The following is a 20,253-nucleotide window of genomic DNA, read 5'->3' on the forward strand; positions in this document are numbered from 1 at the left end:
TTTAGCCAACAAGGAAGGAGTCTGAGTCTCAGGAAAGCCACACAGGTAATATTTAATAGAACCAGACTTTGAAAATATTAAAGGAGAGTGAGTTTCCTGACCACCAGCAAGGGATAGGAGGGGGGAAAAAATGAAGCCAGGAGCATAGATAATCCACAGAGAAAGCAATCGGTCCCTCCAAGAAAGAGCTGATGGAAAAAAACAGTCAAAGTCAGAGTTAAAAATCTATCCTCAAGAGAAGCATTTTAGGATCTAAGAGTGGTTTATCAGCTGAGCACAGTACAGACCCTACTTCTGTTCATTTGTCACCGTTCAGTAGACATTTATCAAACCACATCCGTAAACGAAACACTCAACTGATAAGCAAGCTGTGTATTGCAATAAAAGAGACAGATCCAAACCTGAAAGAAACCCTCCATGTGGCAGCAGAATTCACTTTGACTTTCAATGCCTGGAGACAAAGCGGGCTCTGATGCGGTCTCGGCAACTGTCTTTACTAATATTGATATTGAAATCGTAAGTTAAGCCAATAAACTTAGGTTCAAAGACAAATTTTATAGCTACATTATCAATATAGTTCTTGGAACTAACAGACTTACATGAAACTTGGCCGAAATGTTGTTGGGGGAAGAAGAAAAAATATTATTTTCTATACTAAAACTGTGAGAAATTTTGAATCATCAACAAAGCATTAATTATGTTAAGTCTGATACAAAACTCAGAGGCTAAACTACTGAAATTCTGTGTTACTAAGGAGATAAATGTAAATAACAGACTAATTTCATATGAAACACTTACAGAAGCCTTCATGAAAACAGTTCTAATTTTTCTTTCTAAAAGTCCTTATTTTTTACATTTTACCATAGATCATTTTAACCCTTTCAGAAAAAAAAAATAGTAGCTGTGTCATAGAATTTATTGGCACCTACTACCTTGTTACATCTCTGAAGAATAACTATTCCAGGTGATTTTTTTTCTTTCATCTCCAAAGCAACAAAGCATTTTGATGTCAAGAAAGAATTTTGACTTTCAAAGATAAAACAAAAGTTGTGGGAAGACAAATAGAAAAATAGCTAGTTTTATATCAATTATAGAAAGAGGCATTGAGCTCCTAAATGGCAACCATACTTCTGTGTTTGCCAATACCCTCTCTGCTAGAAATGAAGTATGTAAAGCACTAAATTTTAAACACAATGAAGAATAGTTTCTAACTTTGATGGCAAGTCAACATATCCTGCTAATATACCCTACCAGATCATCTAAGCCTAAAAAAAATTATGTTCTTCACCCAATATTTAAAAATAATCTTCACAAAATGGACTGCAAACACTTCTTTGACTATTTCTTCAGTAAGTTTTTCAAACCAAAACAAATGAAACTGCACACAATTCATCCCAAAGTATGCTGATCTTCACTAGTAACATTTGCTGAATTAAGACTAGACATCTTTTGGCATCATGGATAGAATCATTTCAATTGCAGAGCATTTAAGCTATACGGGAGTTTCATTCATCATGTCTAACAGTGAGTTCCCATATGTTTATGAGGTTCAAGGATTTTTTTCAAATAATTTCAAGTACATTTTAACCATCCAGTAACTTTGGCATTGTTGTATTTTTTTTTTTTCAAACAAAGGCAAAATTAGAGGACATAAAGCAAGCCCCTATGTCTAACAGCCCACATATTTGCTCACTGATTCCATCTTTAATAAAAGTGAAAGTGTTTAGGGCATACTGGCTGTTGTGTTTTACAACATCTACAACATAGAAACTTTTAATTGGGGCAATTAATTGATATCGTGACACAGTTAAACAATCGAGGCAGCATCTGGTGCATGCATAACACTCAGCTTCCTACCTTGGGAGCTTTGGCGTGTCTCCCACATCTGGCATCTTTGACAAGGCTGAGATCCAGTAGCTCCGTCTCCTGGAAGGCAAAAAATGTGAAATCATTAAGCAACCACACGGATCTTTCTTCTTTGTTTTATGTCATTGACATCACTTAAAAAAATATCTTGAGACTTGACTGAAGACTTCTCTGCAGTTGGGATATTTCTTTCCTCTTATATCGCTTCTCAATTGAATAAGAATGGAAACAAAAATGTAGCTAACTGTTAACTGCTCAGTTATACATTTTGAAAACAAAAAGTGTGTGGTTATGTCCCCAGTCTATTCTATAAGCCATTCCTAAATCACAATGAATCAGGTCCGCTTGTTCTTCCTGTTGAATATAATTCTGGGAGTCACTCTGAGTGTAAGTGAGGGTATGAGGGTATGTCGGTGGGGAGAAGGATTAGGGAGGATGATGGAGGGAGAAGGATTAGGGAGGAAGATGTAGGGAGATGCTCCCATTGGCTTACACACATACCCAGCTTGCCTGGCCAAGGCAGAGATAGAAATCTGCCTCCCCCAGTCCCCAGCCTTTTACACACATACCTCATGCCCTGATCTTTTCAATTAATCATTACCCATCATTGAACACCCATAATACGCAAGTTATTCTAGGGAATAAGACACACAAGATGTGATTTCTTTTCTGGATGGACTTGCCATCAAATAGAAGTGTAAATAAATGGATATGTGTAAGACAAAGGGGAATGTGTCAATGCCAATTTTAAAGTTAACTGCTATGGTGGAGGGGGGCAGCAAAGAAAACACAGTTTTTCTCCTAGGATCTCAGAGAAAAGTTTATGAGAAGTCATTAAGCTTGGAGAAAAGAAGTGGGGAGGAAGAGGGCTCCTCCCAGTTGGAGGGGAAAATATGAGCAAATGCTTAGATGAGAAAAGTCCAGAGGTTTTGGCTGAACCTTGAGGTATTAATGGCCTTCAGAGACAGAGAAGATTGCAGGGAAAGGAGGTAGGGAGAAAGAGAGGCATCCAGGATTAAAGAGCGGCAAAGGTACAGGCACAGTGGTGTAGAAGGATTGGAAGGGGATTCACGTGGGAGGACATTCAGTATTCCATTTGGCTAGAGCATAGAACACGTGACAAGAAGTTATGGGAGATAACACTAGAAAGGAATATGGGCCAAAGGATGGAAACCCTAAATGTCTGCCTAAGGAGACTGAGCCATGAGGTTTGTGACACACACAGGTCACTGCGTTAGACAATGGACTCTACCACCAGCCAGGTAGGACTGCGGTGCAATGAGCAGTGGTCTTAAAGTGACTCCAGATGTTCAAACTATGATTCCTGGACAATGAGCAAGTTGGATGAAGCATCGAGTCCCCTTCTCCCACCAGAATGTACTGCATCCTATTTCAGCTGCCAAGAGACCCTCTGGATAGGAGTGGCTGTAACTTCTTACTGGCCAAGCTCCCTAAGAACCAGCACCTTTTGTTCTTAGGCACCTTCTTTAAACAGCTGCTGCCAGTTCCAAATGTCTGGTGCAAGCTGGTCTGATTATTTTCCTGCACCTAAGATTGTCATGTAATGAGGGCCAAATTAAAAGTGAAGCCTCACCCCTCGAATGCAAACCCACACAGCAGGTCCAACAGAACAACTGACACACCTCTCTGTGGGATGAAGGGTGGACAGGAAACAGTGGGTCTCTGCTCTTGCTCACCTTGATCTTGTAAGTTACCTTTTCCCCATTTTAGAAGATTCCTTAGCCCATTTCATGCTGTGTCTGACCCTGTAGAAATCCCTCCAATCCCTGGGGCATGACAGGTGACAACCCAGCAAGGACCTTGCAGGACAGAGTGACTGGTGCCACAGTTACCCGAAGGGCACACCATCCACAATACTGGAGGTTGCCTATGAGTGTTAGAAAACAATGGTCTCAACCACATTCAGTGCTCCACTTAGGCAAATGCACATTATAGAGCCCTCACTGAAGAAACGGTGGAAAAACCGGACATGAGTAAGTTAAGCATATGCCCAAGTTTCTTCATCTCTGCAGCAATAACAACCAAAATATCTTCTGGAAGATGAGAAACAGTAAGGAAACCAAGCTTGAAGAAGTTTAATCTAGAAGATGGAAACTAAGTGGAGATTTGAGAGATGAGAGACGAGAGACAAAATGAAGGTAGGTAACTGGAAGAAAGGAGAGAGAGATACCATGGAAGAACTGACTGAAACAAAGAGGGAAGTCATAAAACATGCTGCAGTTTCCACCTTCCCTATATTGAAACTCAGAAGTTTAGGAAAAACGATAGTGCATTCTGGAGATGTTGGTTCGAGGGGTTTATCCAAGTGGAAATGCCAGTAATTAATTCACTGGAGCATTATTTATTGAATGCGTACAATGTATCAGGTACACACCAGTACTGAGTGTTAAACTAAAACATTCAAAGATAATATCCCAGTTTTGATGAGCTCACAAACAAACCAATTATTATATGGTAAAAGAGATATTTCAAAGTGCCCTACAGACATGGGTGACAGAGAGCAGTGGCATGATTTCAGTCAGTACACAAGGGTGAGACAGAATTTGCCAGCCTTATAACTGTGTGGTTGGGGTGGGAGGGTGGATGGTGGTTTCAGAGAGGAAATTACAGGTACAAATTCACAGAGGCAGGAATTGTGTTCAGAAAACTACAACTCACTTAGGATATGTCACACAGTTATATGGAGCATTAGCAAAAATCACTTTGGGATTTAGTAGTTATTACATGGGTGTTCTCTTCATAATTATTTATAAAACACTAACATTTATGTTTGATGTTATTTTCCATATGTTGCATGATGTTTTACATCTATGTAGGATAAAAATAGATCTCTCTCTCTCACATACACACAGTATTATGTTTACCTAATCTCTCTCTCTCTCTCTCTCTCTCTCTCTCTCTCTCTCTCTCTCATATATATATATATATATATATATATTTTTTTTTTTTTGAGACACAGTCTCACTCCATCACCCAGGCTAAAGTGCAGTGGTACAATCTCAACTCAGTGCAACTTCCATTTACCAGGTTCAAATGATTCTCATGTCTTAGCCCCCAGGTAGCTGAAATTACCGGTACACACCACAATGCTCAGCTAATTTTTGTACTTTTAGTAGATATGGGGTCTTGACATGTTGGCCAGACTGGTCTTGAACTCCAGACCTCAAGTGATCCACCCGCCTTGGCCTCCCAAAGTCTGGGATTACAAGCATAGTCACTGTGCCCAGCCTATAATATTTTCTATTTAAGGAAATTCCTCCCAGTTGAAGAGACAATAGATTTAAACATAACTTGTTTGATTATATACACAAAGCGCAAATTGAGTTCAAAAAGAACTAGGTCTTAGCAGGTATCACTATACAGACTTTTGCATTACAGATAATGAACGCTGTATTCCATTTTCAGGATTCATTCCCCAAGCCACCAAGGGGTAGTTAATGCCAACTTTGTGCATGAAAACCACCGCAGGGCACTATCATCAAGGGTAATGTGGCGTAGGAAAGACCTAGGTGGAAAAGCTGTCCATGAACTAATTTGGCTAGAAAGCAATGCTTAATATAGTGTCTCCCACTTCTATTAACATGCCACAGCCACCACTCTGGAGTTTAACTGCATTTCTTTCTCTCAGACACTAAAAAGAAAACGAGGAACCCAATGCACGACCACAAAAGTGTTTCTTATATCATTAAAACTTTTTCTAGGTTAATATTTTTGTGACAATAGTTTTAACAACGCACTCTCATTACAATAAAGCAGTGATATGGCCCCTTTGTGCCCTTTCTCATTTTGTTTAAGTGTTTAAGAGTTTCTTTTTTCCAGCGTTGTGGAATTCATTATTTCTTTACTCCTCTCTTTGAGAGAGAGATCACAGGGTATATATGCAGAAAACTTGGGTCTGAGTGAGGACCTTAACATTAATTATCCTGTATTCAGTCAATAATTTTACCACACTGAGCAGCTATTTTGTCATCTATTAAATGGGTATCATGCTTTCCATACCTGTGTCTCTCCAACTGTAGCCTGCATTAGAGTTGCTGAAAGACTTACCAAAATACAGATTCACTTGGTGTGACTTGTCAGATATTCTGGTTCAATGAATCTGGAGCAGCCCTGAGAATTTGCATCTCAGATAAACCTCCAGGTGATGTTGCTGCTGCTGCTGGTACTAACGACCACACTTTGAGAAGCACTGATTATACTCATTCATGTTGTTGTAAAGCCTTTCATGTGAACACCATTGATAAGGCAATACATTACTTAGGTTAATATGAAGAATCTGTAACTGTCATTTCTTTATATCAGGAACTGTCAAACAAAAATATTATACTGACTGAATATAAAAGTGTGCCTAGTGGTGACATTTAAGTGAAGAAAAACTATTGAATTACAAATGCCTTCAACTGCTATTTTAGTAATTTCTCTTTAGTATTAAATCATATCCTATCCAAGGTGTTCAGAAATGTCATAGGTGTTCAGAAATTCAAGCAACCATTGAAATTGTTTTGTTTGCCATGGATGTTCTACTATACTATAGAACCTTTGCATTATGCTTCATAACATCAGAGACATCTTTAGAATAGTGGAAGAAAGAAATTTAAATTTGTTCTCTCTAACCTTTAAGCACATCCAACAATGAAAAAGAAATTGAAGTGCCTAAAGTCACATAACCTACCTAAATCATTAAAGGAGGAATGCAATAAAAGAACCCTTTATCTCCAAGGCCATTAATGATACCCTGCAAAGCTTGGAGATTACACTCTCAGGACCTCAGATGTATCCACTGATGTACTGATGGATATGCCCTCTCTTCTTGTATGGATAAAAGTGAATTAACAGTCATATTTTCTTAAAATACCACAAACCCATTAATTAGTAATTACTTATTACTAATTACTAATTAATCAATCCCTTAATTAGTGATAATTAGTTATTACTAGATAGTAATAATGGGTTTTGGTATTTTTAAAAAATATTTTGAATGAGTTATGAGAAAACAGGCAAGCTAAGGGAAGACTAAATTGTCCTTTTTATCATTTAGCAAAGAAATTTCAATCTATCAGCCACAACATACTATGTGGTAGATGAAACATGAAATTCACTTCAAACTCAGGAAGAAATACAATTTAAAACTCAACTTTTTCCAGAATCCCAACTTCCGTGCACTGTTACTGAATTGTATTAGTCACTCAATATAATAATGTGTTTCAGGTTCACACAGTATATAATCAGAGCAGCAATTATAGTCATGAACATTTCACAGAGAAGATATTAATGACCGGGGGTGTGCGTTGTGTTTATGTATACCTCCACATGTGTGTGTGGTATAGTCATTAAGTTGGTCTATTTTGATTTACCAAAAGTAGAATACATTAATATATTGTATTGACTGCCAAACATCCTTAAAATGCACAATTTAAAAAGAAACTATTTCAGTCTTTTAATTAAGGGTTTTTAATTTAACAAGAAGCAGATGGACTTGGACTCAATTTTTTTTCTTAACTTTATTCCACCTCTGAGGGGGATTAAAAAAAATCTGTGCAATGTACCTCTCAAAGAAATCCCTGCACTGTCTGCCACCTGGTCTCTCTTTTCCTTTGTTCCCTAGGCATCATTTTCATCTTTATTTCCACAACTTGCAATGGAGACCCACAGTAAGAAACACCAATGGAAATGAGATGTACAGGTCATCAACAAGAACCAAGGCAGAGAAAAGAGAAAGATGACATATCTGGCCTTCTTTACTTAAACACACTTAGATTTAATATAGTGCAAATTTCATAGAAGTAGGAGGTAGAAAATTTAAGTTTTTCCCTAAAATTATCACTTGTTATCAATGCAGTATTAAGTTGCTACAGATGCTCATGCATGCCTTGTATCCTCATCTGTCAAACGCAAGTGCAGATGCCAGCAACATCTCCTTCTTTGGGCAACTGAAATATTAAACTAAGATCTCCATTTATCAAGCAGGGAGTACTGAATATATATACATTATTATTCTTGCAAGATTTCCCATTCTAATTGAAAGGGAAAAGGTCCTAGCAGAAAAGTTAAAAGTTGTTAGGTAAAGCATCTGGAATATACACAAGGAATGCAAATAAATACAGAAAAAAAAAATCTGAAAACCCTGGACTCTATACCTGTTTCATAAATACTTAAAACCTAAGTAAGAGAGAAAACTTCTAGAAAAAAATTTTATGTGTTACAGGGTAAATGCAAAATAGCATCAACATTTGAAATGGGAAAAACAATGAGATCATGTGTTACGGGTCGTACTCTAACTGTCTAATGACATGGGGTTTCGCCACTCAGTGTGAAGCCGTCAGCAAAAAGACCTTGAGCTTTTACCTCCATTTGTACAGTGTTTAACATGAAGTTCAGCACAGAGGCTTTATTTCATCCTGGTTTGTGAATGAATGACACCCTGCTGAAGATGTTAGGTATTTCGATTTTGGCCCTAATAGGAACACAGTATACAAACAGTCAGACTCATCTTTACCCAGAAAACCAACAAGATGCCTTATTTTTGCGAGCAACCTAGGGACATTGAAAGTTCATTAATACAGCAGTCACAATTACCTTCCATGCTCTCATGTTCTCATAAATATCATAGCATAAATTGGGGAAAATTGGGTGATCCAATGCCTGTGGATGTTATTGGTTCTATTCTTGAGTCTGAATGTTATCCCTGGCCCTAATTCCAAAGTCTTTGGCCTAATGTTATTGGCAAGTGTATGAATGTGGCAGATAATGTGGACGATAACTTTTCATTTTTAATTTATGTCCTTGCTTCCTTCATCGTCCCATTGCCTGTCCTAGGGAGATAAGGAATCCACCACCGTCTGAAGTTCATGCATTCTTCCAGGAGCCAAGGTCACTATGCAGGAAAATACTGAACCAAAAAAACATAGACAATTTCTCTTAATGCACTTTTTAATCTAAAGAGTCTGCTCAGTACAAATAAAAACTGAGAAAGTATTGTGGATGACATTAAAGGTTCCTACACTAAAGGAGGCAAAGTTGAATAATATAATTAATAATAACAGCAATAGTAGTCAAAACAATTAATAGAGAACCAACATGCCAAGAATTATAAAATAAAATTTTCAAGTATTATCTCATTAGTCCTTGCAATAATACTGTCACATAAGTATCATATTTCTCTGTTTTGCCAATGAGAGAACAGAGATAGTTATGACTACTATTGACTACTGTTGGTCAATTGCACAATTTCCTCACAAACATCTTTCCCTATCTTTTGTGGGCAGAACCCTAAGATGGCCACCCTCATTTGCATCTGCTTGTATCCACGACTTTGTGTAATCCCCTCCCTCTGAGTGTGAGGGACCTGCAACTTTCTTCCAACCAATACAACATGGCAAAAGTGCTGGGCTGTCACTCCCACCATTATGTTACATAATGGGTGAATAGATTTTGCAGGTGTTATTAAGGTTCCCAATCAGACAACTTAAAGTTGGCCAAAAGAGAGATATATTGGGTGAGCCTTTCAAAACAGGGTATAGAAGCGAGAGACTTGAAGCAGCAGAGACACTAATCTGCTGGCTGTGCTGTGTACTGACTATGGAAAGAAAGGTCTCCAGGAGATAAGAGCATCAGTTCTACAATCACAAGGAACTGAATTCTGGCCACAACCTAAATTAGGGTGGAAGAGGAACTTGAGCTCCAGGTGAGAATACAGCCCAGGAAACAAACATCTTGATTTCAGCCTTGGGAGACCCTAAGCAGGTAAGACTCTGACCCACTGAAACTGAGATAATAAATGTTTGTCATTTTAAGCCATTAAGTTGTGGTAGTTTGTTATGAAGCAGTAGTAACTTACATAGTAATCCCATTGTTTCCAAGTTCTAATGCACTTAATTAAAAAGAAATGTAAATGAATTTACATATCTTGGCACTCTACCTTGCATAAAAATGGCTGCATTATTGAATATGCCCAAACAGAAACAATTACTATAATAGAATCACAGACATTGAGAATGGAAAGAAAACACAGATGAGGAAACTAAGTCCCAGAGAAAAAGTTAATTGCCCAGAATCACTAACCCTGGGTACATAATAGAAAAAAGAATCCACATATCCACAAACTTACTTTTTTTCTAAAAATTTTTTATATTGATAAGGTAGTAGGAGTATTGTATAATATAAACGAAAGAAAATTACTTTTTTCTTGTATAAGGAAAAATTCCAAATAAATTTAACAGTTTTCAGAGGCTATGTCTGCACATGTAAAATACATCAGATGATATGCAGTTAATTTATTCTCTGCAGATTGCCAGGTGAGATAGTTTGGCTGCTGGTTGTGCAATAGCCAAGTACAGTATTCGCATTCTTACTTCCTTCTTCAGCAACCCTAGAAACTCTTATACACTCATCTAAGAGTAAAACATTTCTAAAATTGAAAGTTAAATGCAGCTAAACATAAAAATCTATGGATAGTGCCAAGGTTTTATTAAGACATAAAATGAATAAAAGTTAATTGTAACAGTATTTATGGTGTAGTTGCATGCATCTATGACCCTGAGGGAAGAAACTGCCACACTTGCTTCCAGATTCTAGAAAGCATTTTATTAGGAGATATATTTTAGCAATTTATTTCAAATGATGAATGAAAAACAAGTGAGATTTAAGATGGTAGTAACCGCCTTCATTTTAACAAGATGTCAACTTACTAGGTTGACATTAAAAGACTGAGAAAAAGTTCCATAATCACCATGAAAAATCTATATATATTTAAAAGATGAATAATTTCAGAAATATATTGGCTCTTTATAGCAATGTGTTTTATTTTTCTAGATCTTATATATTACCAGGCATCTCATTGAGGAATACTCCACATCTTTATGGATGAAGAATGATGCTACATGTGATCAGAACTCAGGGTTAAAAAAAAAGTCACAACTATGATGATAAAGATGGCATTGTCACAATTTTCTATTACTGTTTGTGTTAAGCTAAAGTCCTCATTTTAGACTAATCAGATTAACTAGAAACAGCATGCATCATTTTGCAAATAGTCTCATTAGTTATAAAAAATATCTTCCTGAATGTTTTTGGTGAGCATAGATCTGATTTTGATAAAAGGCCTTTTGAAAAGAAATGTGGAAATGATATAGATTCATCAGGCAAACAAGCCGTTTCCACTTGAAAAGTCCAGATGATAAAAATGTAGCCAGATTTTCCCTTTGAATCATCTAAAATGTTATCTCTGGTTTACACCTATTTCATTGTGGCTGAACAGCCAGCCAAGCTTTTTCATCTGGCAGTGCAAACTACTCCCCCAATCCTAGCTTAATATAATATCTGAACTCATCACTTGTCTGCTTATAGGACTTAAATGCCTCAATTTCTCCACACCAGTGGTTCTCCACGTGTGGTCCTTTGACCTACGGCATCATCATCACATGGAACAAGTGAAAAATACAAATTCTCTGGTTCAACCCTAGGCTTACTGAACTAGAACCTTCAGAGTGTCCCAACAATCTGTGTGTGTGTGGGGGGGGGGTGATTCACCTTCTGGTGATTCAGTTGCAATCTGAAGTTTGAGAATTTCTGCCCTAGATATTAAATGAAGACAACAGCTGCCCACAGAGAAGGCTAATTAGGTCTAGAACGGGCAGGGCATCCTGACACTTGGACAGGCTTCCGACATCCAGTTATAACGTAACTGCATCAGAGTCCTAAGAGCAATGAGAAAACTGCTAATAAAGCTGAGAAGTCTTCTTCAGGCTACTGGTTTTACCAGTAGCTCTAATATCACTGTAGATTAAAGCAGCAATTTCCACATTGGGCCCTAGAGGCCAGATGGTGTCAAAGAGAGGTTCTAAAAATGCTTGGCTGATTTCCATATGTTTTGGTTCAGCCCTGTGCATGATACATCTGAGTGAACAACCAACGTATTTTATTTTCTTTCTCATCACACAGTATAGTATGTCTGATGATTTCCATATTTTCTGAAGTATAGATAGATGGCATTTATCCTTACTTTACCTTAGTAGCTGATTTGTTATATCCACCTGGAAAGTCTCATTTTCTCCAGTTATTTATTCCAAAATATATCACAATTTTTTCTGCCAAAGGTTTGCATTCTGAAGATCTTTTCGTCTCATAAGACTTTGTGAATATGTAATGAGTTAATCTATTTTCCAAAATGAGATATTTTAAGTTGACAAGTATGTAATAATATGTCTTTTTCCCTCTCTTTCAAAGAAGATTTGCTTAAGATTGCTTTTGGCTTTCTGGCAAGACAGACGGAATCCAGCTGAATCTTTTCTGATGCTAATTTGTGGGGATAGGGACTGGATATGACCGAAAGGGAATATCATGTTTAATGAATTTTCCTGAGAAGAACAATCAATAAATCAGCTCCAAGGTTTTGCCTAAGTGCTGTAAATTTACCAAAAGCAAACTCTTTTTTTCATTCAAGTGTTGATCAATCTCAACATAATGTAAGTACACAAAATGAACCTAGCTCTTCATATTAAGAACTATGAATGATTGAAAAAATTCAATCTAGAGCCATTTTCCAGTTCCTCAGGAAGTTTGCCTAAAGCTCCTTTAGGAACCACTGTTGATAGTAACCTGGATCCCTGCTGGGCTCCTTTACTGGCTAGACTCCCATCCCCCAGTGTCTATGCACTTTATTCCTAACAAATGATGCTTGCAGCCTTTGACTACTTTTGGCTTCTTGGAGCCACTTCACTTAGGTATGCAGAGAGCAAGAAGTACCTGGGATGCTAGATATCCCAAGAGGGCTGATAGCTTATATCTGACAGGTGCAGGAGAAGCAAATCCAGGTGTAATTTGTGCTCTGGAGCTTTCAGTAGCTTAAGTTGAGGCTGGAACTTCACCTGAAAGCTCACCCTTACTTAACACTTCTCCTTCCATGTCTTGCTTCCTCCACTCTTTTACTGATGTCTCCTGGAAGTAGCTTCCTTAAAAAATCACTTGTTTACACCCTTTGCATCTGGGTCTGTTCAGAGAACATGATCCAAAATAGCTATCATTTGCAAATCATCAACTTAGAAAATAATGTTAAACTTGAAACTATTCTGAATCACATATTACTATTTTTAAACTCATAGTTTTTCTATTAATTACCTTTTTGGCTTTAGATATATTTCTGTATGTTTTTTGAATGTTTAAAAAATTTCCTTGAAAATAGTTTTAATCATTATACTCACTAAATGAGCATTCATCAAGACTAGGAGTTCTCAGTCACAATTTATCATATTTTACTTATGTCATCTTTAATCAGGTTTTAAAATATATTGAGTACTTCTCAAAAAACATAAGCATAAATACCATGCAATCTAATGTGCAAATGGTTTTCACAAAAGCTTTTCCACATCATCATCTAAGAGACAGTGCTTGACTTCAAAAAAGAAATATTTCTTACTAAAAACAAAGCTATAAAAAACAACAGTTTACCCAATCCCCAAATCAGAGTTCATTTTTGTCAGATCCATAGCTAAAAAGAAATATGTTTATATTCACTTTATTTTAGTTTTTTCTTGGTAAAGGTTTATTCTATTTCCTACCACCTACTCTGACTTTCATTAAAAAAAAAAATCTATCCATAACAGAATATATAAAGCTCTACTCCAAAGTTGAATAAAATAATTCATTTTATCATTAAAACTTTCCTTAAAATGAATAAGGATAATTTTTAAAAAGATTTTATGTAAATAACATTTTTTTCTAGGCATTTTCACAAACACTATTTAGTATTACTACCTCTTTATGAACAGAGAGGGAGTAAGTAAAAAGCAATCACTGTCAGACCAAAAGTGGAATGGGGACAGATTTTAAAGACAATGATAGGAAGACTGGGAAATGAAGGAATTACTGTTCTTGAGAGGAGATCCTGTAGGAAGAGGGAAAAGAAAAATAATTTAGTCATTAAGGGGTCAAACTAGATATTTACTGCAAGGCCAAAATTCAAGGATAAAGCAGGCATCTACATAAAGTTTACCCACCAGAAACCTTGGGATAACTCAGGGATGGCACAGATTTAGAAGAGAGAATAAAGCTAACATGAAAAGGAGGGAATTTTTATGACCTTTTTGTAAGTTAATTAAGCATTGAAATGTTTTAAAGAGGGAGTGTAGGAATTTAAGTTATTCGAGTAAAATGTGGACAGATTTGGAAAGTGGGCAGTGGATTAGTGGCTGTCAAGAGGAAGTTTAAAAACATACTCTTGATGGAATTCTTTAGCTTCTGAACAGAAAGCTGCAGAGCAATATGCCTATATGCTTCCCATCTGCACACCATAACAGTGAGGAAGGAAACAATATTGTGTAAAACCTCTTAAAAGGCCTTATGTTTACTACAATTGCTTCTTCAGAACAGTAGGTAGAAACAAAATAAAGAAGGACAATAGAAGGCATTTGTCTTCTTCCAACACATCCTTGAATTGACCTTCAAGAGAAACTGAGTTAATTCTTACATTTGCTCCCTTCATTAAAAAGTCTGAAATGTGGAAACACAGTGCAGTTTATTTCAATAAATTGGTGAGAAGCATAGAATCTTTAAAAAAGTTACAAGATGAGAAATGGGAAATAAGTAGATAAGAAGAGACAACATTAAGGCAAGAGAATGTTAGTGCAAGTGGCACAGAATCCAAAGAAGATATTGCATACAATTGCACCCTAAAGTACACAAATGAAACAGGCTATTGGGATAATGCAAAACATAAATGCGAAAACATTTCAGAGGGACTTTTTCCTGTTATGTCCTGTACTTTTCTATTACATATCAAAAGTACTGCTAAAGACAAAGGAAGGAAGGAATAAAGGAAGAGAAGGAGGAAGAAAGCAAGATGGGGCAGGACAAACCATGGGCCATGTCGCCATGGTAACTCTGCAAGCTTATGGCCCTGGAGTACAAGGAAAGCAGGTATGCTAGGGTCAACCCATAGGCTTGCTATTCTTGGGCAAAAGTCAACGCAAGATGGAGAAATACGCAACAGTGTAAATGGGAAAGGAAAAAGAAGCAGAGAGGCAGCTGGCTGCCAGGACCACCTCCCTGGCAGGCCTATCATGAAGGCTTGCTGTTTGATAATGAGAGCAGTTGTGACAGCATTGTCCCCTTAAAAACTCACTCTAAAAGTGCTCAGAGGTGCACTTGACCCTGAGTTTCTGCACATGCTTAGGCATGAACTTTACCTTGTCAAGGCAGAAGAACACTCCAAGAACAGAGCAGCCATAGAATGCTGCCAGAAAGAAAACCACAAAAGAAAACAGTCCTTGGATGACTTTTCTGAAATATTAAATTGGGCGAGGAACTAAGAAACATTTGACAGTGAAAGTATTCTCAAATAAAATTGTCATCAGCAGAATGCAGGGCAGAATTTCTTTGAATCCTTTTCTTCCTTTAAATCAAGACATTCTCACTTTCTTTTTTCCTTTTTTTTTTTTTTTTTTTTGTAAAGACAAGGTCTCACTATGTTGCTCAGGCTGATATTGAACTTCTGGGCTCAAGATAGCCTACCTTGGCCTCCCAAACTGCTGAGATTATAGGTGTAAGCCACCACACCCAGCCAACATTCTTATTTTTATGCTTCCTTTGTAAATAGAGTGGAGAAGAAAAAAATTACTTTATTAGAATTTTTCACCAACGGCAAGATCATTGTAAGAAATAGTCATTAGTTTTTTTAGTTGCTTGAATATTACCTCCCTGGTCTGTGAGATATCTTTTTGCTCCAGGTCATTTTCTCATAGAAATACATTACTGATTACTATAATTGTTCACCTTTTGAAGTTGGGTCCTATATGCTGATTCCAGGTAGCCCCAGACTTTCAAAAAAGAATCCACTGTGACTTTTATTCATTTAACCCACAATTTATAGCGTTATGGTAAAACACTTTGTCCTCCAGAGTTTAGAAACACTGAATTTCATAATCATTTTTTGAAGCCTAAATATTGACCAAGGTCACTATCCCTGGGTGCATAAGATTTCTAATTAAATAACTCAAAAATCCTTAACACAGGCTTTGAGCACTCAAGAGGCTAGATCACTTTTTTATTATTGCAAAATATATTTCTTCTTGCTCAGAAGAAAGTAAAACCTAAAAATAAGTCTTCCTCCAAATTACTTCCTCTGGATTAAGACAGTAAATACCCAGGATTTTTTTTTTTTTGAAAATCCACTTAGCTCAGGCCCTGAACTCATATTTAGTGCTTTTCCTTAAAGTCTTCTATAATTTTCTTGTGATTTTCCTTAATATCTTTGCAATGTATTTGCTGTATACCCTTAGCCTAACCACTGTCATCCCTATAATAACTCATACGTCTCCTTACAGGCCCCATCATAAAAACTTACTATGTTTCACAACCTAGCTTATTTGGGTTTTCAATTTCAAGTCAGATAAATCACATTTGCTCTATGTGGGTCAGTCAAAATTAAGTACAGAAGCCTCTACGTACCGAATTTGGTGCTATTCTGCCTTATGATTATGGAATTAAATTAACCTGAGTTTTAAGCACTGTATGTCTTTCGGCATTATTTTTTTTAAAACATAAAAGCTGGGACACATCAAGTAGTCCAACCTCAGAGAAACTGCGTAGATTTGATACCTTCCTCTTTATCTTCTTTGGCATTATTTGACAGAAAAATCAATAGTTTTAAAAGTATGGTCTCTGACCAGCAGCATCACATCATCTGGTAACTTGTTAGAAACACATATTCTGGCCCACATCCCAGACTTTCTGAACTGAAAACTCCAGGGGTTGGGACCTAGCAATCTGTGTTATAGCAATCCTACAGGTGATTCTGAGATATTCTGTGCATCTCCCAGAACCACTGGGATGCACACTTAGAGATTGGTAACATTAATCATGTGGATATACAAGGGTTTCTTCTTAATAATTCTCTTACTTATAAACACTGAGGTTTACTTTAAAGCACTCATAAGAAGCATGTTATTTTACTTAAATAATGTTTATAATGATCAGATGCTGTTTTTACACAAAATATATAACTAAAAGTTGATACACTGGAAAAGAGAGAGACTATCAGTATAAATACAATGAAAAAAATTCTAGACACTATGGAGTCTCACTTTATGCCATATCTATTCTGCAAGTCTATTTTTAAAGTTAAGAAGAAAAATACAGTATGATGAAACTTTGTTGCATTAAAATCATTTAATGCTGAGACTCTATGATTTCTTTAATATTATTTTAATCCTTTATAAGCATTCCCGAATGCTTTATAAATATTTTCTGTTGGAATTATTTTTAAACCATTTAAGGCACCTAGAAAGCTGAGGGTTAAGTGCCCCCATTATCCTTGGTGATTACTGCATTAGTCCTTACTATAACGGTGCTACTCTTCTACACAGGCAAGTGGGTTTGCACAGTTCAGCATTACTGGGCTCGCACAGAGCTTAAGGCAGAGGTGGTTCATTCACCACCAAAATTTGCACTTTGCCTTACAGAGTTCAAAGAATTACAGGGAAATTGCTGCCTGAATACCAGTCACATTTTACAGCGCTCTTTGCTTGCATTTAAGGAGGGTCATATGAGTAGTTCTCACAAATGGAATGTGAATGGAAGAGATGAGGGTCATTTCAGGTCTTTTTCTTTCCCTTGTGTCCTTTTTACGAGGACAAAGAGACGTCAGGGGATACTAGAGCTGTTAGATTGGACAGAGCCTAAGTACCTGAATCACCAGGTAGAAGAAAGTCACCTTTATATAAAGAACACCCACAATAGACTTCTTGGCTGGGCACGGTGGCTCATGCCTGTAATCCAAGCACTTTGGAGGCCAAGGTGGGCAGATCACCCGAGGTCGGGAGTTCAAGACCAGCCTGACCAACACGGTGAAACCCCATCTTAAAAAAAAAATTAAAAAAAAGAAACTCTGGTGTTTGTTTTTTATTGTAGCTAGGATACTTCAATTAATATAGGGCTTATATGACCATTCCTTCCCTCCTTCCTTCCTCTTTTTCTTTCTCTCTTTCTCTTTCTTTCTTCCTTCTTTCTCTCTTTCCCTCCCTCCCTTCCTCTCTCTCTCTCTCTTTCTCTCTCTAATGCCACTATCTCTGATTATAAAAAGCAGGCATATGGGATATTAGAAAAGGAAAAAGAACATTATAAGCAAAGAACCTGTTTTATCTCCATTTTATAAATGGTAAAACTGAGCTATCAAGATATTAAGTAATTTGACAGCACATAGCTAATGAGTTGTACAACTAGGGTTCCATTTCATGACTGTAGACTGTAATACTCTAGATACATCAGCACATTTAAACTACTTCTCTGACTTGGTAGACAGAGTCCCATTGAATTTATAGCAAGTATTCTCCAATATAAGTAGGATCAGCTAAGTTCACTTAAACGTTACAGCCTTACTAAAAAATTCTGCTATATTCCTATGTCTACGAATTTTCACTGTTACTAAATTCAAGTCATTGACAGAAAACTATGATCTCAAATGTTAGCTCTGTAGTGAAAAATAATATTACTAGCATATAATGCTGTAGTGAGGGTTTAAAATGATACATAAAATTGAGTGTAATGCCTGGCTCCTAAATGCCAGCCCATTAATATAACGTCTGGTGGCCGGGAGCAGTGGCTTATGCCTGTAATCCCAGCACTTTGGGAGGCCGAGGCGGGCAGATTACGAGGTCAAAGAGATCGAGACCATCTTGGCAAATGGTGAAACCCCGTCTATACTAAAAATACAAAAATTAGCTGGGCGTGGTGGTGCTCGCCTGTAGTCCCACCTACTTGGGAGGCTGAGACAGAAGAATTGCTTGAACCTGGGAGGGGGAGGTTGCAGTGAGCTGAGATCACACCACTGCACTCCAGCCTGGTGCCTGGAGACAGAGCGAGACTCTGTCTCAGCAACAACAACAACAAAAACAACAAAATATATATGTGTGTGTGCGTGTGTGTGTATAATATCTGGTTACCCCAACTCTCCTCAGCTCAGAGGGCCAGTATTCAGGGACAAAGTATATCAGGGCCTCCACTTTTTGTTCCGTTTTTCCACTTTGAATATCAAATTTAACTTACTAATAAACAAAAAGTTTTGTATTTCTTGCCTTCTGTTGTAAGGTTTTTGGAAGAGGGTGTGTACAATTTAAAAATTAGGAAGTCAAGAGTAAACTGTGAGTATTAATTTATTCTCTGTGATTTCTAAACAGGTGTTTTCTTTCCTGGTGTCCTAGTAATGGGAGTGTTTGGCCCTGTACATCTTACCCAGCTCTCCTTCCTTTTCCACTGCTTTCTTGTTGGTCTACTTTTAAATTTTGTTTATAGTCCTTCTGATGTTTTTCTTCTCTAATTTTCTGTGTATCTGAGCTTCTTCTTGAAATTCTTGTTTTACTGTGATAAAATATACATGATACAAATTACCATTTTAATCATTTTTAAATGTACAACTCAGTGGCATTAGGTATATTCACACTGTTGTGTAACCGCCACCACCATAAATCTCAGGAACTTTTTACATCTTCTCAAATAGAAATTCTGTACACATTGAGCAGTAACTCTCCATTCCCCAACCTCACTCCCAGCCCCTGGCCACCACCATTATATGTTTAGTTTTTGTCTTTTTCTTTTAAACAATCTTTTATTCTAGAATAATTTTAGGTTTACAGAAAAGTTGTACAGAGAATCTCCATATATGTCACAGGCAGTTCTCCTTATGGTTAATATCTTACATTACTATGATACACTTGATAAAATGACTATAGCAATATTGATACTTGATTCATATTTCTTAGTTTTGACCTGCTGTTCTTTTTCTGTGCCCATTCAGGGCACCATATTGCATTTAGTCCTTCTGTCATCTTAAGGTCTCTCTTTTTCTTTCCTTGTTACTCTTGACCTTGACAGTTTTGAGGAGAACTACTCAGGTATTTTGTAGAATATCCCTTGATATGGGTACAGGATGTTTTTCTCACGATTAGGCTGAAGTTGTGGGTTTTGGGAGAAAGACCACAGAGTTAAAGTGCCATTTTCATCACATCAGGTCAAAGATACCTACTATCAACCTGACAATACTGATGAGATTATTCTTGATCAGCTGACTGAGGCAGTGTTTGTCAGTTTCTGCACCACAGAGTTACTCTTTATCCCCTCTTTCCACATTGTGCTTTTTATGAAGGAAGTTGGTACATGAATCCCACACTTAAGGGAAGGCAGTTATGCTCCACCTCCTTGAGGGGATATTATCTACATAAATTATTTGGTAACCTACATGGGAGAATTGTGTATTCTTCCCAGTTATTTATTCATTCAATGACTGATTTATAATAAAATGGTCTATGGATTTTTTCAGAATATTATATAAATGGCATTATACAAGCTGCAGCCTTTTCAGACTGACTTATTTCACAT

At 37.0% G+C, this 20,253-nt stretch overlaps 1 protein-coding gene and 1 long non-coding RNA gene across 3 annotated transcripts in view; one reads left to right on the forward strand and one right to left on the reverse strand.

Moving 5' to 3' along the window:
• The window catches only part of PLCB1 (phospholipase C beta 1), a 757,711-nt gene that overhangs the window by 522,865 nt on the left and 214,593 nt on the right, over nucleotides 1-20,253 (reverse strand). For both annotated transcript variants that reach the window (XM_032295662.1, XM_032295663.1), the window contains exon 3: nucleotides 1,858-1,926. In XM_032295662.1, the coding sequence (XP_032151553.1) occupies nucleotides 1,858-1,926 (69 nt within the window). The remainder of the gene's footprint in view (nucleotides 1-1,857; nucleotides 1,927-20,253) is intronic.
• Nucleotides 35-17,179, forward strand: LOC116563031. Its single transcript, XR_004274174.1, has 3 exons — nucleotides 35-216; nucleotides 4,518-4,522; nucleotides 17,169-17,179. It is a non-coding gene; the product is annotated as an uncharacterized LOC116563031 (long non-coding RNA).

This window comes from Sapajus apella, unplaced genomic scaffold (assembly GCF_009761245.1).
Source record: "Sapajus apella isolate SASKATOON/1434 unplaced genomic scaffold, GSC_monkey_1.0 scaffold33, whole genome shotgun sequence".
Lineage (NCBI taxonomy): Eukaryota > Metazoa > Chordata > Mammalia > Primates > Cebidae > Sapajus > Sapajus apella.